At 56.4% G+C, this 27,172-nt stretch overlaps 1 protein-coding gene across 4 annotated transcripts in view; it reads left to right on the forward strand.

Annotated features, from left to right (window-relative positions):
* The window catches only part of CACNA1A (calcium voltage-gated channel subunit alpha1 A), a 285,647-nt gene that overhangs the window by 253,145 nt on the left and 5,330 nt on the right, over positions 1-27,172 (forward strand). For 3 of the 4 annotated variants that reach the window (XM_036302813.1, XM_036302811.1, XM_036302812.1), the window contains 12 exons: positions 953-958; positions 5,210-5,326; positions 5,471-5,536; positions 5,709-5,824; positions 7,216-7,366; positions 10,820-10,947; positions 13,079-13,175; positions 15,656-15,761; positions 25,439-25,546; positions 25,678-25,778; positions 26,746-26,846; positions 26,946-27,084. In XM_036302813.1, the coding sequence (XP_036158706.1) occupies positions 953-958; positions 5,210-5,326; positions 5,471-5,536; positions 5,709-5,824; positions 7,216-7,366; positions 10,820-10,947; positions 13,079-13,175; positions 15,656-15,761; positions 25,439-25,546; positions 25,678-25,778; positions 26,746-26,846; positions 26,946-27,084 (1,236 nt within the window). The remainder of the gene's footprint in view (positions 1-952; positions 959-5,209; positions 5,327-5,470; positions 5,537-5,708; positions 5,825-7,215; positions 7,367-10,819; positions 10,948-13,078; positions 13,176-15,655; positions 15,762-25,438; positions 25,547-25,677; positions 25,779-26,745; positions 26,847-26,945; positions 27,085-27,172) is intronic. The other variant, XM_036302810.1, reaches the window with a different exon arrangement.

Raw genomic sequence — 27,172 nt, forward strand, 5'->3', positions numbered from 1 at the left:
AGGGCCCTGGGTTTGATTATCATCAAGGACACATGCCTGAGTTGCTGGCTCGATCCCCAATAGGGGCCATGCAGGAGGCAGCCGATCAATGATTCTTATTGTTGGTGTTTCTATCTCTCTCCCCCTCCCTTTCTCTCTGAAATCAATCAATCCATCAATCAATCAATATAAAAAGAGAATGCTGCCCGCATAGAGCTGACATTCATAGGAGAAAGATGGCAACTTTTAATAAGTCAGAGCCATCAATGTGAAGTGCTTGGCACAGAACCTACCAGAAAACATAGCTCACAAATGGTGGCTTTGTTATTGCCATTATTACTGTGGATGTACTGGAGTTTTAGTTTGTTCGCCGGCCCCTGGCTCTGAGTTAGAATCATTTGGAGGGAAAGCTAGAGGGTGGGTGTTTGGACCCTTTAAGAACGATAAACTCCCAACCTGGACGGGGGCGGGGGAGGCCTGCCCTGCCAGGCAAGGAGCCACAGTCCCCCCCTTCCTGCCCCCCAGGTAAGCCCGCTAGGTCTGAGGCAGGAGGAACCAGACCCTTGGAGGGCAGGTCCCAGGGTTGGGGGGAGAGGGCGTGAGACCCAGTGGGCCTCAGCTGCTGCCCCTAAGTGGCCAGGGTGACGTGGGTTTGCTCTGCGTGCGATGGATAATGACTGTGTTTCTTGTCTTGTCTCTTTTCATGCCTGCTCTTTAAACTGTATATTGGCACAACGCCGTCTGAAAAACTCATCCAATCAAAATGCACTATGAAATTCATTTGTTCATCCATGACGTGGTCTGTGTATTCATACACCAATGACTATCTCCCAACCCACCACCACCCCACTCCCCGCCCGGGAACCGAAACCCATTGGTTTTTTGGCACAAATCAACCTAAAAAACGCTGAACACGCCTCCCCAACTGTCCCCGCCCGCCCGCTCCCCCTCCATCTTCAACATCTGCATCTAGAATCCGGTTGGTGTTACTTCTTTCTGAAGTCTAAATGCCTTACATTAACTGTGAACGCATCTTCTCGCATCAGCGTTGCATGCCATGCCCTGGGCTTTCTGACTGGGAATGCCTGACACCCCCCTTATCCCCCGTCCCCCTCCCCATGCCCGTCTGTCTGTCCCTCTTCCCACCCATCTGTCTGTCCCTCTCTCCGACCCCCCAGCCCCTCCCTCTTCATTCCTACAGAGCCTCTCTCTCTCTCTCTCTCTCTCTCTCTCTCTCTCTCTCTCTCTCCTTGTTTTCACTGGGTTCTGAATTGGGGTTTTTGTTTGGCTTGATTTGCATCTTTTGCAGAGAAAAGGATGGGTTTGCCAGGACAAGTCGGCTGGCTGGGTCTCCAACCCCATCGCTTACACGCATCTGACACTCCGAACCCTCAGCCCCCTCAAGTCACTCCACTTCCCTGTTCAGCTCCATGGAGCCTGGGCCCCAGGAAAGGGCCTCCCATCCCTGACCCCATTCTCAGCCCTTGATCACCAGAGACCAATCTCCAAGCCTGATGGGGGGGGGGGGGGGCGGGGGGGGGGGCGCATGCAGGCAAAGACTCTCAGGCGAGGGAGACAGAACTTCTAAGGCTGGGGTCTAGCTGCTTCCAGGTGGGCCGGCCAGCCAAGGCCGTGTGCCCCCCCGCCCCCCCCCACACACACACACACAGTCACTGCACACATGTGCCCTCTCCTCTCTCTGTCTCTGACACGCCCCCCACTGTCTCTCTCCCCGCCGACATACACACAGATGCATACCCTATGCCTCTCCTCCCTTACATCCATCCACCCAGCACACCCACACCCCACCCCAGCATACACTGCCTCTCTCCTCACTCATTCAGCTCCTTACACACCTGCACACCTCTCACTCTGTTGCATCTGACCTGCCTCTTCCCCGCCCAGCCCTGGGCCCCTATGAAGGACCCCCAGTGGCATCTTTCCACCAGGATTCCTCCCCTCGCGGTACATGTGTGCTCATTCACCAAACGTTTAGTGAGCCCAATTCCGTGCCACAGATGGGGGGGACAAAAGCGGACACCACCCTGCCCCCCTCACCTGGTCAAGTGGGGGAGGCAGGCATTGGTCAAACCACTCCGCAAACCCACGTGACATTGTAACTGCTGCAAGCTGAAGGGTGAGCAGTGCTAAGCAGGTGGAGGGGGCGAATGGGGCATACAAGGTCTAGACAGCACGTGCAAAGGCCCAGTGGCAGGACAGCACGCAGGGGTCAGGCTCTGCAAGTGAGGGGTGTGGCTGGAGCAAAGAGCAGCGGACGGTTGGCCCATAGGATGTGACGAGCACAGAAGGGGAAGGCCCTTGGGGCCTTGTTGTGGGAGCTCGGGCGGATGTGGAGCAGGGGAGGCGCCACCAGGCGTGTGATTAGACAAGGTCACTGTGGCTGCAGAGCCGAGCGGCTTGGTCGGGCCTGGGCTGGACGAGGCCAGCAGAGGACGAGCTGTCTGAGCCTCCCCCCCCCCCCAGAACCCGGGGATGGGTCCCCTGGGCTGTGGGTGAGAGGGGGACCTGGAGGGGCGTGAGTGGCTTGAACCGGAGGAGGTTAGGGAACGCCAGGAGGCCGGGTTGGGGAGAGCGTGAGTGTGTGAGGCGCCGTGGAGGACGCCCTGGAAGAGTTGGTAGGCAGGTGGTTATGGGGCTGGAGCTCAGAGGCGGCTTCTGGGCCGGAGGGGCCAGGATTTCTCCGGAGCCATCACGCAGGTAGCTCCCCTGTCCTGAGCGCTCGCGCCCCTGAGCACGCCAGCGTTCGGGGCCTGCACCCCGCCCGGGCACCCTAGAACCTGGATGCACAGGGCAGGGTTGGAGGAGTGAACAGCTGCTCCTTGTGGCCTGTGGACGGGAAGATGGAAGCTAGAAAAAGGGAAGTTGCCGGAAGTTTCTGTGAGCACTTGAAGGACTGGATGCAGACATGGGAAGAGGGGGAGGGGTGGGCGAGGGCAGCCTAGCACCTTCCCTGCCCCATCACCTGGGCCTCTCTCATCTCCACCCTCCCTCCCACGTGTCTCCCTCCCCCTCGGTTCCGCATGTCCCGGCCGCATCTCCCCGCGAGGCCCCTGGCTTCTCCCGCATGGTGGCAGGCCCCCCGCGCACCCCGAGCCCGAGGCTGCTTCCAGGGCCCGCCTGCCTCTGCATGCTGAGCGAGTCCACCTGCGTGCCCCGCCCCACGAAGGGATGGCTTGTCCTCTGGGGATGGAGGGGAGAAGGCTGGGGACAGCTGGTGGAGCTGGGTGGCCAGGCCAGGCGGGAGTCAGGGCAGTGGGCACGGTGTGGTTCTCAGCCCAGCTGGGGCGGGGCTCGTTCCAGGAGTCCGGACGTGGTCACAGTGCATAGGCCCGTTGGGTTCAGAGGAGGAGCTCCCGGTCCCCACGCCCCTCCTAGAGACAGAGGGGCCAATGGTGTGTCCCAGAGGCGTCTTGTCCGCCCCAGAAATTCCTTGAGCCCCATCCCCGCCTCGGCCCCCGGGCCAGAGCGAGCGGGTGCAGACTTGGGACTGGGACGCCCTGGGGAACCCAGCACGGAAGATGCCCAGTTAGTTCATCATCCAAGCTTGTGAGACCGAAAGGGGTGCTGTGACTGGCAGGGCAACCTGTGTGGTCACCCCTGTGCCACCTGCAGGTGAGGGGCGGGCCCGTTTACACCTTGTTCCACGGGGTCTCCGAGTCCCGGTTACGGCTGCTCCATCGCAGCCCACCGGCTGAGCGCAGACAGGGCTCTCAAACTCGAAGTGCTTCTGGTGGCCAACACGCGCCATGAGCCGGAAAGCAGGTGCCACTTCTAGAACAGGGGCCTTGGGCAAACCGGAGGACTCTGGCCTGCTTCGAGGTGGGCAGCCACTCCGGAGCCCCGGTTAATGGCTGTCAGGACGGAAGCAGGTCCAGGGTTGCCAGAAAGCCAGATTGGGGGAGGGGGGGGGCGGATCTGAAGTTTAAACAGTGCCAACTACTTTTCATTACAAAACTGCTCAGGTCCAACAAAATAACTTTGTCAACCAGGTGATTAGATTTGGTCCATTTGTGACTTCTAGCGCCTTGTCCCTCACCAGTGCCCCCTGAGGCCCCAGAGGGCAAGTCCCAGGACAGTTCCATAATGACCAGGGCCCCAACCCACCCAGCTGGCTGGCTGCCGCCCACCTCCCGGTCCCCCTGTTGTCTGGCTGGGGTGGGAGGAGGTAGAGGCAGTAACTAGGTAGGGGTCTTTGCGCAGAGGCAGGGGCCACCCAGGGAGGTCCTGGGGGCAGGGACGGCCCACCTCCCCGCCCCCAGCACCGCCCCTGGTGGGCCTGGGCCGATGGCCAGCTCACCCACCCACGGGCGCTGCGTACTTCCTGCTTCCCGCAGGCCTGGTCCCGTGCACCTCCACCCAGCCCCAGAAGCTGAGAAGCCATCCCTGAGAGGGGGGAAAAGGGCCCCAAATGCATCTTCTCCGACTCAGCGGGCAGCGAGGACTCGCCCTGCAGCCGAACAGCCCCAGCTCCCTCCCGTCCTCCCCATGCCCGCTCGCCAAGGGGGTAAGAAAAGATGCTCTTCCACTTCTCCAATTGGCTCGAGTCCTCTTGGCCGTGGGGTGAGGTGAGGGCGGGCAGGAGCGGGTGGGCAGCTCGGCAGGGCAGGGCAGGGTGCCCGGTGAGTCCCACGACAGATGCATTTCTGGCCTAGAGCGTAACATGCCCTGGACCCCGCCCCCGTCCACCAGGCCTGAGCGCGCTGGCCCCCCACCCTGCCCGGTGTTTGTGCATCGTATGTGTGATGGATTTGGCAACTTGACCCGCTTGTGTCCTATCGTCTCAGTGCATTTGGTTGTTGGGAGAAACAAAAACCATCTCGATTTTTTTCCTGATTGGATGATTCGGATATATTTTCTTTTCCTTGTTCTTTTGTTATTTCTTCCCCACCCCACCCCCGACCCCTTTCCTCTCTCTCCTTTTTTTCCTTTCCTTCCCCCTTTGCGGATGGGGCTGGCAGGGAGGGCGTATGCTTTCTGAGTTGATGCCTTCTCCTCCTTCCCCCCCCCACCCCACCCCACTTTGTCCCTTTTTCAAGTTTTTTCCTCTGCACCATTGCATTAATAGTGCTTTCTCTCCTCTCCCTCCTTATTTGGGGTCTGGCTTGCTTTTTCCTGTTGGTTGGCTTCATGTAGGGTCCTCTGTGAGTGGTGATGGCTCTAAGCCCCAGGGGGTGGGTGGATGGTCACCCCTCTTTCTCCATTTCCCCAGAATAACTTCATCAACCTGAGCTTCCTCCGCCTCTTCCGAGCAGCCCGGCTCATCAAACTCCTCCGGCAGGGTTACACCATCCGCATTCTTCTCTGGACCTTCGTGCAGTCGTTCAAGGTGAGCCCCTGCTCAGGGCTGAGAGGGAGAGCCCCCGCCCCCACCGCTGTAGCTGAATCTAGAGTGGAGGTTGGCGATGCCCGCACGGTGCGTCTTGCTGAGAACGTGGTCTGCAGGGCTCTTGTCTAACTTCCTTCCCACCAGGCCCTGCCTTATGTCTGTCTGCTGATTGCCATGCTTTTCTTCATCTATGCCATCATCGGGATGCAGGTGCGTGCTGGTCCCCCCAATGTTCCCAGAGCCACGTAAGGAGGGCCACTGCCCTTAGGCAGAGGGGGGTCGGGAGCCCAGTTCTGAGAGGCAGACGTGGGCATTGGGTGGGGTTTCCCTGGAGCCCCTGAGGGGCACGTCCGCCCCTGGTCATCGCCCTCCAATCCCCCAGGTGTTTGGCAACATTGGCATCGACGTGGAGGAAGAGGACAGCGATGAGGACGACTTCCAGATCACGGAGCACAACAACTTCCGGACTTTCTTCCAGGCCCTCATGCTTCTCTTCCGGTGAGAGGCAGGCGCTCTCATTCTTCACTTCCAGTGGGGGGGTGTCCTTCTCCTTCTCCTTCTCCTCCAGTGGGGGAGGGGGTGCCCTTAGTCTGCTGTGCCCGTGAGGCCTGGGATGGGCATGGGGGACCCAGGAACCCTGGTGGGCTAGTAGCTAACGGTTCTGGGACTCACACATGAAAGGCGTTTTCAAGCATCGTCTCATTGACTCCTGACCATCCTGGGCGGGGAGGGGAGGGGTTCTTGGCAGCCCCATGTGACAGACGAGGAAACTAAGGCTTATAGGCTCTGAGGCCTGGTTCTCAACCCTGGCTGCATGTTAGAGTTCCTTCTTTCACCCATGGGAGCTTTATTGAGCACCTGCTGTGTGCCAGGCCCTGCTGTAAGTACTGGGAACGAGCAGAAAGGGACAACATTCTCTGCCTTCTGGAAACTTATATTCCTTTGGGGGAGACCATCAGTAGTAAACTGTAGAGGATGCGAGAAGGAGATAAAATTTGAGATTAAGAGGGAAATGAAGGTACAGAAGAACAAATAATGCATGATTATACTTAAATGGGCAACTCAGAGAGAGAGAGAAAGAAAAAAAACAAAACTGGAGTAGAGCTTGCCAGGGACTGGGAGAGAGGAGAATGGGGAGTTATTATTTAATGAGCACACATTTTCCGTTTGGGAAGATGAACAGGTCTTGGGGGTGGATCGTGGTGACGGTTACACGGCACTGTGAATGTGCTGAATGCCACTGAATGATACGTTTTTAAATGCTTAAAATGGTCAGTTTTATGTTATGTACATTTGGGCACAGTAACAATAATTGTTTTTCTCATTTAACAACAACCAAAAAGGAACGGAGGGCTGGTATGTCATGCCTCCCTGAGCGGGGTGATATTTGAGAGAAATAGGCAAGGAAGGGAGCGGATGGGTATCCCAGGAAGGGCAGGCCAGGCGAGGGTACAGCAAGTGCGAAGGTCCTGAGGCGGAGCATGGCTGGCCTGGAGGGGAGCCTGGAGGAGCCCGTGTGCCTGGAGCAGTTACCGGGGGAGGAAGCAGTAAAAGATGACAACCACCCGGACAGAGGGAAGTCTTTTAAACACACCTATGTCCTCAGGCCCCAGCGAGACCAGCTGAGCCCAAGCCTGTGATAGTGAGGCGTTGGCATCCGTGTTTTTACGCCCTCCCCCCCCCCGCCCCCGCCCGCCATGGGCTTTACTGCACAACCAAGAATGTGAGGCCCCTCCCTGAGCTCCCGGAGGAAAGAGGTGCTTCCCGGGGCCCAAGCCCAGCTGGTCCAGGTCCAGAGCCCAAGTGCTCCGCCACGGTGCCCGCCTCCCTGGGAGGCCCTGGTGTCCGGGCCGGGCGCCCAGGTCCCTGACGCCCCTCTCTGTCCTCAGGAGTGCCACCGGGGAGGCTTGGCACAACATCATGCTCTCCTGCCTCAGCGGGAAGCCGTGTGATAAAAACTCCGGCATCCTGACTCCCGAGTGTGGCAATGAATTTGCTTATTTTTACTTCGTTTCCTTCATCTTCCTCTGCTCCTTTCTGGTGAGTCTGTGGACGTGTGGGGGTGGGCTCCCCAGGACTGGCTCCCTCCTACCTAGGGGTGCGGACCTCTCTAGAGTGTGGCTGTGTTGCAGACTTGCTCCCTCCACGGCTTCTGAGCCAGCCTGGGGTCAGGTCAGCCAGGGGGTCTCACCCTCAGCGCGTTGGCAGGGGGGGCGGGGTCGCTGGGTCACTCTCCGTGGAGGGAGCCGTTCTGTGCACAGCAGGTGGTTTAACAGCATCCCTGGGCTCGGCCCACTAGATGCCAGAAGCACCTGCCCCCTGCCCTTCCAGCTGTGGCAACCAACAATGTCTCCGGACATTGTCACATGTCCCCTGGGGAAGGGAGGCAGAATCGCCCCTTTTGCAGCCCACTGGGTGTCCTGCGGGAAAACCTAGTGGTGCTGAGAGCATCCCAGGACCCTTTGATTGAGGTGTAGGAGTCTTCCCCCTTCTCTCTGAGGGCCGGTGCCTTCCTGTGTGCGATCAGGAGGCAAGGAAGTCAGCCACTTAAACGTTCTCTGGGGGCTCAGGGCCTTGCAAAGGATTGAATGGGTTCTCACTAGTAAAAGATGAATTTGCTGGAAGGAGGAATCTCATAGGCCCCACGGATAAGAAACACTGCAAGAGACTGAGCCCAAGAACCAGTAAAGAAAATAAAATGGATGGATAGATAGATGAAGAAAGATAGATAGATAGACAGACAGACAGACAGATAGATCAGGAACCACAGCAGCTGCCTGCTCCATCCTGATTTCTCTTTCTCACTCTCTCTGGGGCCTCATCACTGTACCCCCTTTTGTTCTCTGCTCTCCCTAGAGTAGTCACAGCACAGTCAGAGCAGACACGGTTGGAAGATGAGACATACAGTGTGGAAAGCACCAGGGATTACTGACTGCAGGAATGCCAGGGATGGAGTATTAAACGGGAAAGAGGCCTAGCTGGTTTGGCTCAGTGGATAGAGCGTCAGCCTATGGACTGAAGGACCCCAGGTTCGATTCCAGTTAAGGGCACATGCCCGGGTTGCAGGCTCGATCCCCAGGAGGGGGCGTGCAGGAGGCAGCCAATCAGCGATTCTCTCTCATCATTGACGTTTCTAACTCTCTCTCCCTCTCCCTTCCTCGCTGAAATGAATAAAAATATATAAAAGAAAAATTTTAAAAAGGAAGAAAGGGTGTTACCAACCAACCCAGCTGCCCCTGGCACCCTCCAGGGAGTGCTGACACCTGGCTGTCCGCTGCCCCTGCACAACTGCAGATGGTACTTGTTTCAAAGTATCACAAAACTTGGTGGCTTATCACAACAGGAATTTATCCTCCCGCAGTTCTGGGAGCCACAAGTCCAATCAGGGTGTTGTCAAGGCTGTGCTCCCTCCAAGCTTCTAAGAAGGATCCTTCCTGGTCTCCTCCAGCTTCTGGTGGCCCCAGGCATCCCTCGGCTTGTGGCAGCATCCGTCCAGTCTCTACCTTCATCCTCACACGGCCTCTTCCATGTGTGCTGGTGTCCAGATGTCCCTCTAACGAGGACAGGAGTCATGCTAGATTTAGGGCCCTCCCTAATTTAGTATGACTTCATCTTAACTTGGTGATGTGCGCAAAGATCCTTTTTCCAAATAAGGCCACATTCACAGGGACCACGTTTTGGGATTTGAACATGTCTTTTGGGGGAGACACAGTTCAACCCACAACTCAGACCCTTGCAGGAAGGAGGAGTCTCCTTTTCCCTTCCCCTCCTCCCAAGTCTGGTTTCCCGAATGTGGGAGATGTTGTTTGCAGACCTCAGCCTGAGCACCAGCATCTGTCAGCAAAAGCCCAACACACCCACCCTCTTTCGGACTAGTAACCTCAACGGGGAGACCTGCCCCCTCGGTTTCACAGCTGCTGACCCAGGCGGGTCCATGGCCCAGATTCCCAGAAGAGAGAGTCTGCATGGGCCAGCGCAGCCCCTGGCCAGAGGCCCCCAGTGTCCAGCCACTGTGTGTGCGTAAAGGGATGAGATCTTATAACGCAGCCCATCTGGGAAGGGCAGGGACCTAGAAAATATCTGCAACACTTGACCACCCGCCCCTGAGGGCAGGAGTTTTGTTCACTGCTGTGTAACCAGTACCTAGGATAGTGACTGGCACACAGCAGGTGCTCAATCAGTATCATGAAATGATTCATTAAAAATAGAGCCATTAAAAAAAAAATAGAGTCATTAAAGTTAGGGGCATCTAGAACTACATGTCATTTATTAAACACCTATTATGTTTCCATCTAAACATTTGTGTAGTGCCTACTATGTGCCAGACCTTATGCTAGGCACTGGGGGTAATAGGAGAGAACACAGGGGGGGTGATGGGTAGACAAGTCAGCACAGATAGCAGCACAGTCCATCTGTGCTTTGATGAGGGAAATTCGGACTGAAGGAAGATTTCAAAGAGTGGCCCACCAGGATGGTGAGCAGGAGTTAGACTACATATTCATCAAAGTGGTTGCAAGTAACATAAACTGACTTAAGTAAAATATGCAGTTCACTAACTTGTGTAACTAAAAAGTCCAGATGAGGCTAGATCCAGGCAAGTGGACCCCGTCATCTTTGCTGTTCTCATACTTTCTCCTTGTAGAGGCAAGATGGCTGCCAGAGTGCCAGCAAAAATCCCAGGGAAGGCTCTCATTGGCCACCTTGGGTCATGTGCCCTTCCCTAACCAATGGTGTCTAAGGAGCCATGAGATGGGGTGAGCCACACCCAACTACAGCATTTAAGTGTAAAGGGGAAGTTACCCAGGTTGCCACTAAAGAAGCAACTTTTGCAAAGGCCTGGGACAAAACTGTTGCAAGCTCCCCATGTGTTAAGGGCCAGAAGAACACCTGAAAAGGAGCTACCAGATGCAGATGAGGGCAGGAAAACTCATCCATCCATCCATCCATCCTAGAAACTCAGGGTGGGATAAAAGCAGGAGTACAGTTGTTTGTATGGAAAAGCATACAGTCATTAATAATTACTAATAAATAATAAAACCCACAAATAATCTGTTTCGTATATTCACAACTATAAGTACTTTTGCCCCTGCCCATATTTGCTGAGTCCTTACTTTGTGCTGGGGCTGGGAACACAAGGTTCTTGCCCACGTGGGGCCTTCACTCTGGCCTTGTTGGCAGCCAGGTATGGGAGGCCTTAGGGTGATGGCAGTTCCCTTGCTTTTGGCCATCATTTCACACAGCCTCTCTCACCTCTCTCTCCAATTCCCTGTCTCCATCTTCCCCTGTCTCCCTCCCACATCTCCGTTTCTCCATCTCCCTGTCTGGGCTCCGTGTGTGAGCATGTGCCTTTCCTCCCTATCCCTTCCCCCCCTTCTCTTTCTCTGTCTGTCTCCCTTTCTCCATCTCATCTCCCTCCCTCTGGACCTCTGTGTAAATGTGTTTGGATGGGTCTCGCTCTCCCCCACTCCCTCTTGGCCCCTGGGGTTCCCACAGATGCTGAACCTCTTTGTTGCTGTCATCATGGACAACTTTGAGTACCTCACTCGAGATTCCTCCATCCTGGGTCCTCACCACCTGGATGAGTACGTGCGTGTCTGGGCTGAGTACGACCCCGCAGCGTGGTAAGGAGTCACCCCGAATCCTGCAGCCACACTGCCCACCTTTCTCAGGCACTGGAGCACAGGTTAGGGCAGGCTCCAGTTCTGGGGGCGTTGAGTCCCTGAGGAGCCATCAGGAATCTCAGGGGAATCAGTCTAGCAGAAGGAAATGAGAATTAGCACCCTCACAGACCCCGGGTTCAAAGCTTTGGGCACCACCCCTGCCCAAGCCCCAGGCTTTCTGGGAGATGAGGGAGGGAGTCAGCCATGAGTAGCTGGTCTCCTATGAGTCTCTCCTCCCCTCACTGTGAGGCCTCCAGATGGTGAGGACAAGTTTGCCAGGCCCCAGGGGGGAAGCCAGAGGCCTCTCAGACTCGATTCTCCTGGGAGTGTGGGGGTGGGACCTGGCCTAGCTCCCTTGGCACATGAGATTGGCTGCAAGGTCAGAGTGGCAGAACCCAGCGTCTGCTGGGATCACAGGACCCTGGAGAAGGTGGTCACACAGCCAGGGGAGAGGACACACAGCCTCAGGGGCCTTTGCATCTTCCCGGTCACAAAGGGAGTGAGCTCTCCCATCTCCGTGGGCACCAGAGGGCCTCTCCCTGGCTGCCAGGCAGTGGTTTCAGAGGGTGAGCTCCATCCTGTGCACAGGTACTGAGCACCTGCTCAACACCAAGCACTGCAGGACCCTCAGAGGCACCATCCTGATGCTCAGAGCCCATTAGCCACCGATTGGAGATCCTAGTTCAGGCTGAGTGTGGGGCCTGAGTGCTGGAGGGAGGCCTTACAGGGAAGGTGGGAGGAGCCATCCTTGCCATCCCTGCAGCCCCGCAAGTCCACCGTGGCCGTGACCGAGAGGCTGGGTGAGCCGCGGGTCTGAGACTGGATTTTCAGCTGGTTCCTAACTCTTCCTGTTTTGATTTTAGGTCACAGCAGTTGGATGCTGTCCCCCTGTCCTCTATTCCACGAGCCCCCTCCTCCCAGTGTAGCCCATATAGATCGTGGAGGAGGGAGGCTTAGAGAGAGCCCTAGAGAAGGTGCCCTGAGCCCGGAGCTCTGGGCTCACCCCAACCGAAACCCTCTGCCCCCTGGGGCCTGTGAGTGACTGATCCCAAGCCTCCCCCGACCCCTTCAAGCCAGGGGTCCCCAAGTCCCTGACATTGTGACCTCCCTGTGTGCACAGGAAGGCAGCGTGAAGGCAGCTTGACCCCTGTGCCTCCACTAATCCCCTCTCTTCTCCTTTCAGCGGTCGGATTCATTATAAGGATATGTACAGTTTATTGCGCGTAATATCTCCCCCTCTCGGCTTAGGCAAGAAATGTCCTCATAGGGTTGCTTGCAAGGTTTGATTTCCACTAAAACCTGCTAGCATCCATGGAATGAGTGTGGCTTGGGGTTCTTCAATATATATATTTCACATATATATATATATCTCCAAAAAACAGAGCCATCTCTCTTTCTCTTGCATTAAACTAGAAAACTCTCTTAGCCAAGAGAATGCAGTCACTAGACTTGATGAAGCATGGAACATACCTCTCTGTTCCCTTCAGCCATTCTGCTTGCTCTTAGCTGAAGCTGCCCATCCTAGGGTCTCAACGGCACCCCCAAATCAGACATCCAGGGGGGTCGTAACTTGGCTCTCCTCCCCCCACCATTACCTCCACTCTCTCCCCCTCTACCCTTTGCCTCCCGGAGCCCCCAGCCCTCCCACCACTCCTCCTCCCCATCTAGGCCCCCTCAGAGACCAGCCTCAGCCAAACCAGAGAACTTGACCCAGTTTTTAAAACAACATCCAACGAAAGTATTGTTTCAGGCCCTCCAAAATGAGGGACCCCCCCCCATTCCCTCCATTTTCCACCAGAACCATAGCTCAGAGTCAAAGCTGAATCTGACCTTTCTCTTTTCTCTCTCTCTCTCTCCCTGCTTGGAAGCAGTGAAATAATATTTTTTTAATTACCTTTTCTTCCATTTTTTTTCTCCTCTTTTCCATTTATTTGAAACACCTATTTTATCGTTCTCTGCATCTTTCTATATTTTTTCGGCTCCTGTGGTTTTGGTTTTGGTTTTTTTTTTTTCTTCTGTTTCCTCCCCTCCCTCCCCTCTCCCCTCCTTTGGTTCTCCGTTCTGCCCCCTTTTGTGTTTTCGGTGCTGCCAGGGGCCGCATGCCTTACCCGGACATGTATCAGATGCTGAGACACATGTCTCCGCCCCTGGGTCTGGGGAAGAAGTGTCCGGCCAGAGTGGCTTACAAGGTAGATTACCTTTGCTGACCACCACCGTCCGGGCACCGGGGACTTTTCCGTGCTGGCCAGGAACACCGGCCGAGTCTCTTTTTCCAGCGTTCCTCTTCTTTCTTTCTTTTTTTTCTTTTTTCTTTTCTTTCCTCCTCGAGTAAACGGGCCATGACCATCCCTTGATCGCAGGAGCACACCGTGTCCGTCCTTCTGATGAGTGTGTTTTGGTGTTTTGAGACTCCATTATGGCCGACATGCGGGGGGAGGGGGGAGCCCCCAGTCCCCTTGTATTTGGTCTCCTGGGAACCAAATTGAACACAGACACACTTCAGGGGGGATCCCCACTGTGCCTCCTTTCTGCCCACCCCGAGCGGCCCCCACTCCCAGGCCGGGGCAGGAACCTTTTGGCAGGGGTCTTTGGCCCCGAAAAAGGCATGACCCTGGCCCCATCTTTTATATCTTGAATCCCAGGTCCCGCAGTGCCCCCGCCCCCACACACACCTGAAGCTGATCTCTGACCTAGGGCCTTGGGGGATACAAGACCTCCCGAGGAACACCCACAGCCTCTCCTCCCTGCTCCTCCCCCCCACCCCCGGAGTTGTTTCCCCAGCTCCTGTCCCTATGCCACCTGCTGCCCCCCAAGACCACCCAACATGCCTCTCCATTGTTCCAGAGTGGGCAGGCAGGCCGCAGCCGGACCCCTGGACCGTGGCACCCTGACGCAGGCCATGCACGCTGCCTTGGCGGGAGCCTGGGGCGGGCAGGCACCTTGGCCGAGGGGGCTGGGGTGGGGATGGTGCATGCTGGCTGAAGGAGCGAGGGCCCTGCCGCCAGGCGGCTGGGCCAGCCACCCTCCAGGACCCCGTCCCAGAATCTACCTTGGCACCCAAGGACCGACGATCTGTTTCCTCCAGCTCATCCACCAAAAGTTCAGGGAGGACCTTTAAAGTCCCCCCAAAAATATGAGTACCCATCATCCCATTCTCCCACCCACCTTGGTCCGCCCTGTGTCTGCGAGAGTCCTCCCTCCATTCTGCCAACACATTCCCTCCTGCCTCCTGTGGCTGCCTCTCCACAGCCTCCCTCCTCCTCCCCCCTCTACGCACCCCTCCTTCCCAGCCACGGCCTGGAAGAGGCTCCCCACCCGCATCTCAAAGACCCCTGCCCCCCTGCACCTGTGCCCCTCTCTGTAGTCGTCCTCTCGTCCTTTCTCTTGGTCTCTGCTTGTCTAAGTGTGTGTGTGTGTGTGTGTGTGTGTGTGTGTGTGCGCGCGCGCGCGCGCGCACTCACACACGTGTCCTCGCAAGAGAGAGGGAGGGAGAGCCTTCCCTCTGGCCTCTGTGCAGCCCCCGTGGGTCCTAGGACACCTTTGTGCAAAATTGAAAAGAGCACCCTTTCCACCGAACACTGTCTGCTGGGAAATTGTAACCCAGAGACGTGGTGAGAGCCAGACCCTTTGCTGCTGGCAGCTGGGAAGCTGTCATCTAAATGCACGAATCCACGGTTTCTGAGGCAGGAACCCCGTGCGGGGCGCAGCCTGCACAGCTGTGCCCTGCGGCCCGTCTGTGTGCCTCTCCATCTGCTGCCTTCCTCCCCACTCAGCCCCCACCCATTTCTTGTGTCTACTCTGGGTTTGTCACCCCTTCCCCCTCGTCCAACTCTGTGTTTCCTGCTGACATGTGTCTGAAGCCCCACGTGAACCCCAAACTCACCCTCAACCCCCACCTCCGTGCCACCTCAGCCTGGGCCGGTGCACGCCAGCCCAGCATTCTCTCCCACATCACCAAGCAAGGGCCCAGCGCCCCTGCCTGGGACACGGGGAGTCTTCTCTTCCCTGGGCCACGGGAACGCCCCTCAGCCCTCCCCCACCATCACACAGCCGAGATCCAGACTTGCCCTGAGATACACTTCCCACGGAGCTATGAATGAGTCTCGAGATTCCGTCTGCATGTGCCCGTCTGCCGTTCTCTGTGTGATGGCCTGGCCTCGCTGCATGTCTGCGAGGGGCCCACCCCATCGGCGGGGGGCCGCCCGCCTGCTGCTTCTCAGAGAAACGATGTGGCCTGTGCCCATCTGGTCTGGTCTGGGCCGAGCAGGGGATGGGGACAGAGCCAGCGGCCCCCAGGCGGTGTGGCCATGGACCCCTCTGCCTGGCTGTTGCATGTCTGCTCTGATCAGCTTGTGCGCTTCTTCTTTGGGGGGAGACTGGACGGAGCTGCCGGGAGAACTCTGGGGCAGGGCGAGGGTCCGGGCCACCTGGGAAAGCCAGTTCTAGGGCCCAGCCTGCGGGAGAGGAAGGGGCAGGTCCCCCAGTGCCCTCCCTCAGGCCACTAAGGGGAATCGGGGAATGCAGCGCTGGGACAGGTAACCTGAGGGTGGGGGGCACCTCGCTGCTGCCTTCAGAGTTCTTCCTGGGGCTCCCGGGAGGGCGGGTCTGGCTCGCGGGAGACCAAGAACGGAGCTTGGGAATGACTGTCCTCGCCTCTGCTTTTCTGCAGCGGCTCCTGCGAATGGATCTGCCTGTCGCCGATGACAACACCGTCCACTTCAATTCTACCCTCATGGCTCTGATCCGTACAGCCCTGGACATCAAGATTGCCAAGGGTAAGGGAGGCGGGGGGAGGGGTGGGAGCTGATGGGTAGGACAGGTGGAGGGGAGTGCAGCGGGCAGCTGAGGACTCCCCCTTCGGGCCTGAAACTGAAGGAGCCACTGCCCCACCCTGATCTTCCTTGGCTCGCCCACTCACTCGCTCAGCAAACATCTGGTCATGCCTCCCAGGCACCAGCCACGGCTTACATATGGGGACACGGCAGCTTCCGCTTCCTGCAGGGGAGGGCCTGCCCCAGGAGGCTCTGAAGGAGGAAAAGTGATGGATGAGTCACATGGACACCTGGGTGGACAGTGCCCCAGGCAGCAGGACCATCAGGTGCAAAGGTCCTGGGGTAGGAGGCCACCTGGGGCCGTGTTGAACTAATTTGCCCTCTGAGTCGGAGTTGTCACGAAGCTTTTGGAGAAGAGGAGGGATCTGACCCTACTCACATTTGAACCGCCTCCTCGGGGGGAGAGTGGACGGGAAGAGGCCAGAGTGGAGGCCACTGGCCTAACCCAGGTGAACCTAGGAGGGTGGCCCTGACTGAGAGGCTGTGGAGGTTCAGATTCTGGATATTAACGGAGCCAAGCCAACCAGAGAACCACGGGATTGAATGTGGGGCGAGAGGGAGAGAGAAGCAAGGCCACCCTCGGGGGTTGGAGCCGTTGCCTGAGACAGGAAAGAGGCAGGAGGGCCAGGTCCGGGCAAAGGGCGGGCAGGAGGAGGCGTTGGCAGAGACGTGTGGAGACACAGAGTAAGTGGGGGAGGGGGGAAGGGGCTCTTCTGCTTCCACTTCTGGGGGCGGGGGTGAGGGGGTGCCTTCTGTGGGTGCTGAAGGCGGGAGGTGAAGAGTCTTCAAGCTAGTGATGAAGGCAGGAGGCATCAGATGCTGACAGATTTGCAGCCAGGAGACTGAGCGGGCTCTCCACGGGGACTGAGGGATCCCAAAGACCAACCTCGGGGCCACTGCAGCGTTAGAGGGCCAGGGAGGAGGGGACGGTGTGTCAGCGGCTGCCCTGCAGCCCAGGAAGAACTGAGGGTGACCGTGGGTTCCTCTGACGGGGGTTCTGGTGGAGGTCGGGGTCGCCCGCCTGCAGTGCGACTCTGAAGCCTGGCAGAGACTGAATGTGACTTAGCAGCAGACGAGACCGCAGGGCAGAGAGCACACGCGAGCAGCAGAGAGAAGGACGTGGGAAGGGCGCCTGCAGAGGACGGGGTGCGTCCTCCAACAGAGTTGGACATTGGGGGGCTGAAGAGAGAGGTCAAGGCTCCACCCAGCTGAAGCCCCTGGGATATCAGGAGGAAAGCAGGCCGAACTTCAGGGACACCGGGTCCTGAGGGGGAGGAGGGGGGCCAGGAGCCGAGGCCAGAAGTTGCTGGGCGGGGGGAGGGTGGAGGGAGATCAGCAGCTTCCAGTGAGACAGGAGGGGGCAGGTTGAGGGCTGATGGTTAGACATGCAGGTGAAGGGAGAGAGCAGGAGGAGCCACCAGAGAGAGCAAGACAGAGTCACAGGATGAGGCTCGGGACAGCAGAAGCCGGTGGGGACAGCAGCTGGGCACACATCGTGGGTCGGGCCCAGGTTCTGTGCACACGCACGGGGCTCTGCTTGCCCAGGCTGCTCCCGCAGCAGCACAGTCGAAGCTGGAGCAGGTCCCAGCCCAGGGAGGGAGGAAGCAGCTTCCTTGTGATCAGGTGGGTTCTGTGGTTCTGTGGGCTCATCTCGCCCATCTGCCCTGCCTCCCTGCAACCTTGGCAGACGACACCCTCTCCAAGCTTTAGTTCACGTATCAGCTAGTCATGCCACGTAACAAGTGGCCACAAGTTTAGCAGCACAAAGCACACCTATGTATCAGCTCACAGTTCTGTAGGTTGGAAGTCCCGGTGGGCTCAACTGGGCTCTCACAAGGTCGAAATCAAGGCATCGGCCAAGCCGGGACCTTCTCCAGGAGCTCTGGGAGCACCAGACGTCGCAGCACCTGCCTGGCATTCCTGGTGCCCACCCCCGGCCCTGGCATGCCGCTAGTTGCAGGGGGATTTCAACTTTGGAAAACAGGAATGCCTTTTGCCATTGTCTTAGGGCCAGACCCAGCCAAACCCCTCCCAGGGCCAATCCAGACTCTCATTCAGGCTCCACGTGGCCCTGAGCAACCAAAGGGCACAGTCTCACCCTTTAATCCCCCAAACACAAGGCTCTGTCTGAAGGTGGGGTCTGCAGGGGCCCGGAAGGTTCTGGGAGGGGCATCGTGGGAGCTGAAGGGCTTTGACCTGCCTGAACCAGAGAGGGGTGTTCTGGCACCTTGTTGTCTCCCTGAAGCTGGTGAGCCTCCGGCCCTCAGGGAGCTGCAGGGACACAGGCGACAAACAATAAGACCATAAATCTGCTATGCAACGTGCTCCAAGGTGAGAAATACTGTGGAAAAAGAGATAGCAGGATCGGGGCTTGGGGAGTGAGGTCAGAGGTTAGACCTGAGCAGGATCGGGGTTTGGGGAGTGAGGTCAGGGGTCAGGCCTTAAGTCAGCGTTGCTCAACTAGGGGCCATTCTGCCCCCACGGACACTGGGCAATGTCTGGGCATTTTTGATTGTCACACTGGGAGGGGCTGGTGCTAGTGGCATCTGGTGTGTAGAGGCCAGGATGCTGATGCTGCTGAATGTCCCAGAGTGTGCAGGACAGACCCTGTGATGGAGGCTCTTCACCAAAAGGTCTGCAGAGCCCTAGCTGGTCTGGCTCAGTGGATAGAGCATTGGCCTGCAGACTGAAGGGTTCAATTCCAGTCAAGGGCACATGCCCGGGTTGCAGGCTTGATCCCCATTGGGTGTGTACAGAAGGCAGCCAATCGGTGTTTCTCATCATTGATGTTTCTATCTCTCCCTCTCTCTTCCTCTCTGAAATCAATAAACATATATTTTAAAAAAAAAAAAAAAAAGGTCTGCAGAATGAGGTGGGTGAGGGGAGGACCACTGGCCTATAAACTCTGGGACACCACGAGTTCATGGGCGACTGCTGCCTGTGCACTAGGAGTCCTGGTGCTAATAATTCTGTAACTGGAGGAGGCATAAGCCTGGAGTTCAGCCTTGAGGGAACCCCGTGACCCTAGGGGAGGGCCACCTGGAAACCCTCTAAGGATTTTCCCTTTATTTTTTTAATTTTTCTCCTGATCAATCCAGTGTATTTTTTTTAAATCTTTATTGTTGATATAGTATTACAGGTGTCCCCCTATCTCCCCCCATTGCCCTCCTCCACCAAGTGCCCACCCCACCCCAGGCCTTTGCCACCATATTGTTCGTGTCCATAGGTAATGCATATATGCATATAGTTTTTTGGTTATTCTCTTCCCACCCACCCCCTTCCCTCTGAGATTCCTCAGTCTGTTCCATGTTTCCTAGCCTCTGGTTCTGTTTTATTCACCAGTTTATTTTGTTCATTAGACTCCTTGTTGGTTTATTTTCATTTTTAGATTCAATTATTGATAGATATGTATTTATTCCTATTTTATTGTTCCTATTCTTAATATATTTTTATTGATTTCAGAGAGAAAGGGAGAGGAAGATATAGAAACATCAATGATGAGAGAGAATCATCGATCGGCTGCCTCCTGCATTTCCCCTGCTGGGGATTAAGCCTGCAACCTGGGCATGTGCCCTTGACCAGAATCAAACCCAGGACCCTTTAGTTCCCAGGCAGATGCTGTATCCACTGAGCCAAACCAGCTAGGGCTTCATATTTTTTATATTTTTTTATCTTCTTCTCCTCCTCCTCCTTCTTCTCCTTCTTCTTTCTCCTCCTCCTCCTCCTCCTCCTCCTCCTCCTTCTCCTCCTCTTCCTCCTCTTCTTAAAGAATACCCTTGAACATTTCATGTAATACTGGTTTGGTGGTGATGAACTCCTTTAGCTTTTTCTTGTCTGGGAAGCTCTTTATCTGACCTTTAATTCTAAATGATGACTTTGCTGGGTAGAGTAATCTTGGTTGTAGGTCCTTGCTATTTATCACTTTGACTATTTCTTGCCACTCCCTTCCGCCTTGCAAAGTTTCTGTTGAGAAATCAGCTGACAGTCGTATTGGTGCTCCCTTGTAGGTACCTAACTGCTTTTCTCTTGTTGCTTCTAAGATTCTTTCTATGTCTTTAACCCTTGATATTTGAATTATGATGTGTCTTGGTATAGGCCTCTTTGGATTCCTCTTGTTTGGGACTCTCTGAGCTTCCTGGACTTGTAAGGCTATTTCTTTTACCAGGTAGGGGAAATTTTCTGTCATTATTTCTTCGAATAAGTTTTCAATGTCTTGCTCTCTCTCTTCTCCTTCCGGCACCCCCATAATATGATTGCTGGTACGCTTGAAGTTGTTCCAGAGGCTCTTTATACTACCTTCATATTTTTGGATTATTTTTTCTTTTTGCTCTTGTGCCTGGGTGTTTTTTGCTTCCTCATATTCCAAATTGTTGATTTGATTCTCAGAATCCTCTACTTTACTGTTGAATCCCTGAAATTATTCTTTATTTCGTTAGTGTATGCTTAATTTCTGACTTCCTTTTTCATGTCTTTGATGTTCTCACTAAGATTCTTGAAAGTCTCACTAAGTCCCTTGAAGCTCTCATGAAGACCCTTGAGCAACTTAGAAACATTGTTTTGAACCCTGTATCTAGTAGTTTGCTTGCTTTTATTTCATTTAGTTTTTTTTCTGGAGACTTCTTCTGTTTTTCATTTGTGACATGTTTCTTTGTCTCAGCATTTTTGGTGCTTCCCCGTGTTTGTTTCTATGTATTAGGCAGATCTCTTATGTCTCCTGGAATTGGTAGAATGGCCTTGTGTAGTAGGTGTCCTATAGGGCCCAGTGGCTTAGCCTCTGCAGTCACCAGAGCTGGGCACTGTAGGTATGTCCCTGTGTGGGCTGTGTGCACCATCTTGTTATAGTTGAGTCTGGATTGCTGTTGGCGTCACTGGGAGGAATTAACCTCGAGGCCAAGTGGCTGTGAGGACCACCTGTGTCTACAGTGGAGGAGCTGCTATGCAGGCGACACCCCTATGGAGCAGGACTTGCTTCAGTGGGGCTTCGGTGCTCATTGAGTCTGCCCCTGGAGTGTGTCGCTTGTGGATGTATAGAGCTGTAACCTGGTATGGCCTGAAGCTGTGCACCGGCTCTGGGGCCTCCTGGGAGGTGCAAAGTCAGCCACTGCCTGGGGCCACCCCTTAGGAGCTACAGAGGGATCTGCAGATGCTGCTACTTGAATTGGGCTTGGAAGTGCCCAAGTGAGGCCCAGCTGTGAAGCAAGGCGGGCTGGGCCTCTTCTTGATAGGCTTGGGGCACACTGACACCAGCTGCAGCTTGTTTGAGAGGTTTTAAGAAAGTCTGAAGCCTGAGCCAGGACAGGCCATTCATATGGAAAACTGGATGGGGTGGGGTCTCCAGGGCAGAGGGAACAGTGTGGGCCATGCTGGTGGAAACTCAGATATGGCTGCCAGTCAGTTCTGTGTGGGGGAGGTCTCAGCACAGGAACAATGACCCCTGTGAGCACCCCCCTGTCTGGGAGAAAGCCACCCCCCGAGTTTCTGCTCCGATGCCAGACAATTTCGTTCCTCCCCCTATGTCCCTGGATTCAGAGGGATTGACTCCGATGCCAGCCCTTTAAGAGATATTGCTGGGAATCCAGCAGCCTCCGTGTCACTCAGCCACAGTCTCTGCTAGTTTTTACAGCCCGAAGTTATGGGGACTTCTCTTCCCAGCTCTGGAACCCTGGGCTGGGGGTCTGGTGTGGGGCTGGGACCCCTTGCTCCTCACGGGTGGCCTCTGCAGCCTAGATATCCCTCCCAATATAAAAAACACCACATGTGAGTGTCAGACCAGCCCATTCCGCGCCTCCACCCCTCCTACCAGTCTCGATGTGCTTTCTTCTTTACTTCCCTAGTTGTAGGACTTCCGTTCAGCCTGGTTTCAGGCGGTTCTGAATGATGGTGGTTCTGTATTTTAGCTGTAATTTTGATGTCGTGGGAGGCGGCGAGGACCAGCGTTTACCTACACCACCATCTTGGCTCTTATCGGGATTTTCCCTTTGTTTAAATGTGAATGACAGTCCTGGAGGCCAAGCTTCCCAGCGAATCGAAGCAGAATTCACTGCTTCTCAACCGGGGCAATCTTGTCCCCACAAGGGACAACTTGGCAATGTCTGGGGACACGTTTGGTAGTCAGGACTTGGGAAAGGAGGTGCTACTGGCATCTAGTGGGTGCTGCTCATCATCCCACAATGCACAGGACCACCCCACAGTCACTGACCCCACAATCACACGTGGGGGTGGACAGTGCTGACTGAGGCCCGGGAACCCTGCCCTGACTCCCTTGTGTCTTAGTCAGTGCAAGTGGCTATCCTCCTATATAATAAAGAGGTGATATGCAAATTGATCCTCACGCCATAACACCGTCACAAGATGGCGGCACGCACAGCGGGGGCAGGGCCAGTGGCCGCTCCTCACAGCTTCCACCGGGGTTTCCACAGCCCCGCGTGCACGCTGCGGGGGCAGGGCCTGGTGGCCACTCCGCATGGGCCAGAGGTGGGGCATTAGGGTGGCTCTCCAGGACTTGGGGCCGTCCCGCGGCGCGCCAGCCACACAGGGCGGGGCTCCGGGACTCAGGGTGATCCCATGGCGCAAGGTGGGGGGTGGGAGTGGGGGGGGTCCCGGGTCTCCTGCAACTTCGCGCGACAGGTCACTAGTAACAAAATAACAGCGACTGGGGGGCTTAAACAGCAGGAATTGATTTTCTCACATTTCTGGAGCCTGAAGGTCCAGGTGCAGCCAGGCAGTTTCTCCTGAGGCCTCTCTCCTCGGCGTGCACATGGCCAGCCGCCTGCCTGCTGTGCCCCTGCATGGCCTTTCCTCGGTGTGTGCACACCCCCAGGGTCTCTCCCTCTTACAGGACACCAGTCCTCTTGGGACCTCATGTAACTTTACGTCCTTAAAGGCCCCGTCTCCAAACACATTCACACAGGGGCTGAGGGCTTCAGCATGGATGTTGGAGGGACAATTCCATCCCATAGCAGGCGCCTTCTCTCCCTCCTCTAGAAGCAGGAGCTCGCTACACTGTCAGGAGGGGGTGACTTCTAAGAGGAAATGGCACCTTCTCTTCTTTACCTTCCCATGTGTCTGCGAAGGAGCCATAGAGACCCCAGACACCTCACTTAGCTAGAGACGGGAGACACAGCCACGAATTCCACCTGTTTCCCAGGAGGGAAGGAACATGTCGTAGGGTGTTGGTGCAGAGGCTCTTGAGAGTCCAGCCACACAGGGGATGGCCCCACGTTTCCCCCACAATAGTCCTGACATCCCAACTGCTGTAGGGACACATATTAGCTTCACACCACTCCCTGCTGCCCCACCCCAGGGACCACAGCCCCCTCCCTGCAGCACCCGTGGTAAAGAAAGACCAGACCGTGGAGCAGGCCCTCTAGTGGGTGAGAGATGACACAACAACTTGACACAATAAATACAGAGAAGAGGAAGCAGGAAAAAGACAGAGAAGGTGATGGGGGCATGTCTTAAGTAGGGGGGTGGCTAGAAAGCTTCTCTGGTAAAGGGCTTGAGCAGGGGCCGGGAGGAAGAAGGGGACCATGTAGAAAGGACAGTCCTGGCAGAAGACACAGCCCGAGCAGAGGCCCTGAAGGAGACTGCTCCTGGCATGTTGGAGGGATAGTGAGAAGGTCGATGTGGTGGAAACAGTGAGCGAAGGCGGGTTGTGTAGGACCCTGTGAACTTGGACCATCACCCTGACTGAGGTGGAGCGGAGGAGGGCTCTGAGCAGCGGAGCCACCTGCTGACTCAGGTGCTCACAGGTGCCGTCCGGCGGCTGTAGGAGGGAGAGGAAGACCTGGGCAGAGGCGACGGCACTGGTCCAGGCAGCTCCTCTTCCCATCACCTCCAGAGTCACGTGGGCGAAGATGAGTGACAGTTCCGGAGGATGCCTGGCAGACATCTGTGCTCGGACACACACCTGCTGAGAGGCAGAAGCCGGGCCAGGTGTCAGAGGCAGTGCTAGGAAAAGGAGGTGTGGGGAAGGCTGGGAGCGGGGGGCCAACGGGGGGTGCAGGCAAAACGGAATGTGAGCTCTGCCCGCACAGGGCAGTTGTTCAGCCTGCATGCCCAGTGGATGGTTGTTAAAACACTGAAGTGCTTTCCTGATGGCTGGGAGCGGGCCGCTGCTCTTCCCCCAGATCTCCTAGACCTCCTCCCACAGTCCAGCAACTACAAAGTTAAAGTTTGGCCAGGACAGAGGGGGAGGGAAGGAGGAGGCACAGGAGGACTGGTGTATAAAGGGGCCCCATCCACAGTGAGCAGGGGCCTTGGGACCCGTGCTCTAGCTCTGTTATCAATGTCCCTTTCCTGCCTGCCAGTAAGTGTATGGAGCACGCCCCTGTGACCTCTTGTTGATGTGTGCCCTCTGGTGGCCGTGGGGAGTAAGGGCTGGAGCGGGGAGAGCTGAGAGGAGGACACTGCGCTGGTTAAGGTGGGAGGTTGTGGGGCCCAGGGTTGAAGGCTCTGAAAGGGAAGTGGGAGCAGAGGCCAAGCTGGTGTGTTATTCAGGATGGACAAGAATGTGCTGCCGTAACAAACAGCCCCACAGTCTCGCACCAACACAGCTTTGCTTCCCACTCCCGTTCATGGGTCTTTCCTGGCTTGGCAAGGAGGCTCTGCTCATCAGTCACTTAGGGGCCAGGCCGGAGAAAGCCACTGTCCCTAATGTCACCAGCCATCGTGACAGGACAATAGAGAACCCAGAAGGGTCATTCACTGGCCACTAAATGCCCAAAGTGACACCTCGCTCTGCTCACACTTCATTGGCAAGAACTCATCACAGGACCCCAGCCAATCACGGGGTCCAGCACGGGCCACACTACCATGTACTCAGGCAGGAATCGCTGGGAGCAGGGATCGCTGACAGAGCCTTAATGACCACCTGGCCGGGGAGAGGAGGCTTGGTTGAGGGAGAAACCTCTATCAGAGCTGCTCTGTGGCTTCGCAGCCTCCCTGGGGCCTCCCCAGGCCTCGCCACAGACCGATGCTGCTGTGGTAACAGTCCTATGGCCCACACTGTCCTAAGGCTGCACGCATATTAACTACTTTAATCATCAGACAACTCAGTGAGGCCCTGGCCACTGTGCCTCAGTTGGTGGGCATTGTCCCAGGCACCAAAAGGTTGCTGGTTCGATTCAAGGGTAGGGCACATGTCTGGGTTATAGGCTCAACCTCCCATAGGAGGCAGGGTTGCAGGAGGCAGCCAATCGGTGTTACTCCCTCACATTAATGTCTCGCGCTCTCTCTCTAAAAATCAACGATAATATTTTTTTAAAACTCAGTGAGGCAGGAACAATTGCTATCATCCCCATTTCGCAAATGGGGAGAATGAGGCACAGAGCAGTGGACTAACACCTAATGCAGTTGGAGTCAGGTTTTGACCGGGGCCACCCAGCCCCTGTCGATGCTGAACTATCCCCCTACGCAGCTTCTCCACAGCCCTGTCCCTGCCAAGGACCGGAGCCCCCTGGTCATGTCTCCCTGGGCCAGCTGCACTGGGCACTGGGACCCGTGGGAACCAGGACTCCAGAGCGCTGGGTCGGCAGGAGCTGCTGGCTTGGTGACTGGCCTAGAGGCCAGCAGGTGCTCAGGCAGGCAGGCAACCAGGCCTCTCTGTGCCCGCATTGCAGGAGGGGCTGACAAACAGCAGATGGACGCCGAGCTACGGAAAGAGATGATGGCCATCTGGCCCAACCTGTCCCAGAAAACACTGGACCTGCTGGTTACTCCTCATAAGTGTAAGAGCCCAGACCGGCCTGGCCCCGGGCCCAACCCAACAGGACAGAGGGGGAGGGAGGGGAGGAGGAGGCACCGGAGGACGGGTGCATGCAGGGGCCCCATCCACAGGGAGCGTGCTCTGTGCCCCCAGCCACGGACCTGACAGTGGGGAAGATCTACGCGGCCATGATGATCATGGAGTACTACCGGCAGAGCAAAGCCAAGAAGCTGCAGGCCATGCGTGAGGAGCAGGTATGGCTCAGGCCCTGACAGCTCTCCCCGCGGACATTCCTCCCTCTGGGGTCACCCAGGCTGGGAGCCTGTACCTTCCTTGTCACCATGAGGACCATCCAGAACAGTGGGGTGTAGCCAAGCCCCAGGGCAGGTCATTGGAAAGTAAGGCATAACCTGGGTTCATTCATCTGCTCCACCAACACTTCCTGGGCACCTCCTGTTGTCAGGCACTGTTCTCAGCCCTAAGGGTACAACTGTGAGCAAAACAGACCAGAAGCCCTGTTGTGGAAATGCCAATAATGACAAAATGACTAAATGAGATAGCGCAGCAGAACATAAGCACCGTGGGAAAGAGTGCCTGGGGGAGGGGGTACAACTTGAAATGGGTAGTCAGGGGAGGCCTCCCTGAGGAGGTGACTTCTGAGCAAAGACTTCAAGGAAGAGAAAAGAGAGTGAGCCACACAGACACCTGGGGGAAGAACATTCTGGGCGGAGGGAACAGCCACTGCAAAGACCCTGAGGCAGGACTGTGAGTTTGAGTTTTGGAAACAGCAAGGTCTTAGGCGCAACAGAGCAAGCAAGAGGGGCAGCGGGAAGAGACGAGGTGATAATTATTCAGGACCTTGGGGGCCGTGGGGACAACTTTGACTTCTGCTCTGAGTAAGGGGGCTCCTAACAGGAAGTGACCTCTTACAAGGGTTGATGAGTGCCCTCTGGTGGCCATGGGGAGTAAGGGCTGGAGCGGGGAGAGCTGAGAGCAGGATACTGCACTGGTTAAGGTGGGAGAGTATGGGGCTGGACCTGGGCGGTGGCCGTGGAGATGTAAGAAATGACCCCATTCTGGATGGATTTAGAAGAAAGAGGCTAGTAGGCTACTGATGGATCAGACCCTCCACAGCCTCCCTCACCCCCCACCTATCCCTAACACGCACACGCACACGCACACGCACACACACTCTGCACACGCTGCTCTCTGCCTCCCCAGAACCGGACACCTCTCATGTTCCAGCGCATGGAGCCCCCGTCACCAACGCAGGAGGGGCAGAACGCCCTCCCCTCCACCCAGCTGGACCCCGGAGGAGGCCTGTGAGTGTCACTGGCTAGGAGGAGGGATGGAAGGGCAGGGAGTGCCCGTCCCAGGTACAGAAGCCCCCGGAGTGCCCACTGCCTGTGTCTCCTGTGCAGGATGGCTCATGAAAGTGGCATCAAGGAGAGCCCTTCCTGGGTGACCCAGCGAGCCCAGGAGATGTTCCAGAAGACGGGCACCTGGAGCCCGGAGCGAGGGCCCCCTACCGACATGCCCAACAGCCAGCCCAACTCTCAGGTGCCTCTGTCCTCTCGCTGCCCCACTGCTCACGGCCTGGGCAGTCCAGGAGGGTGGGGCCCGGGCCTGCAGCTCCACGTATACCGGG

Source organism: Myotis myotis, unplaced genomic scaffold (assembly GCF_014108235.1).
Source record: "Myotis myotis isolate mMyoMyo1 unplaced genomic scaffold, mMyoMyo1.p scaffold_m19_p_33, whole genome shotgun sequence".
Lineage (NCBI taxonomy): Eukaryota > Metazoa > Chordata > Mammalia > Chiroptera > Vespertilionidae > Myotis > Myotis myotis.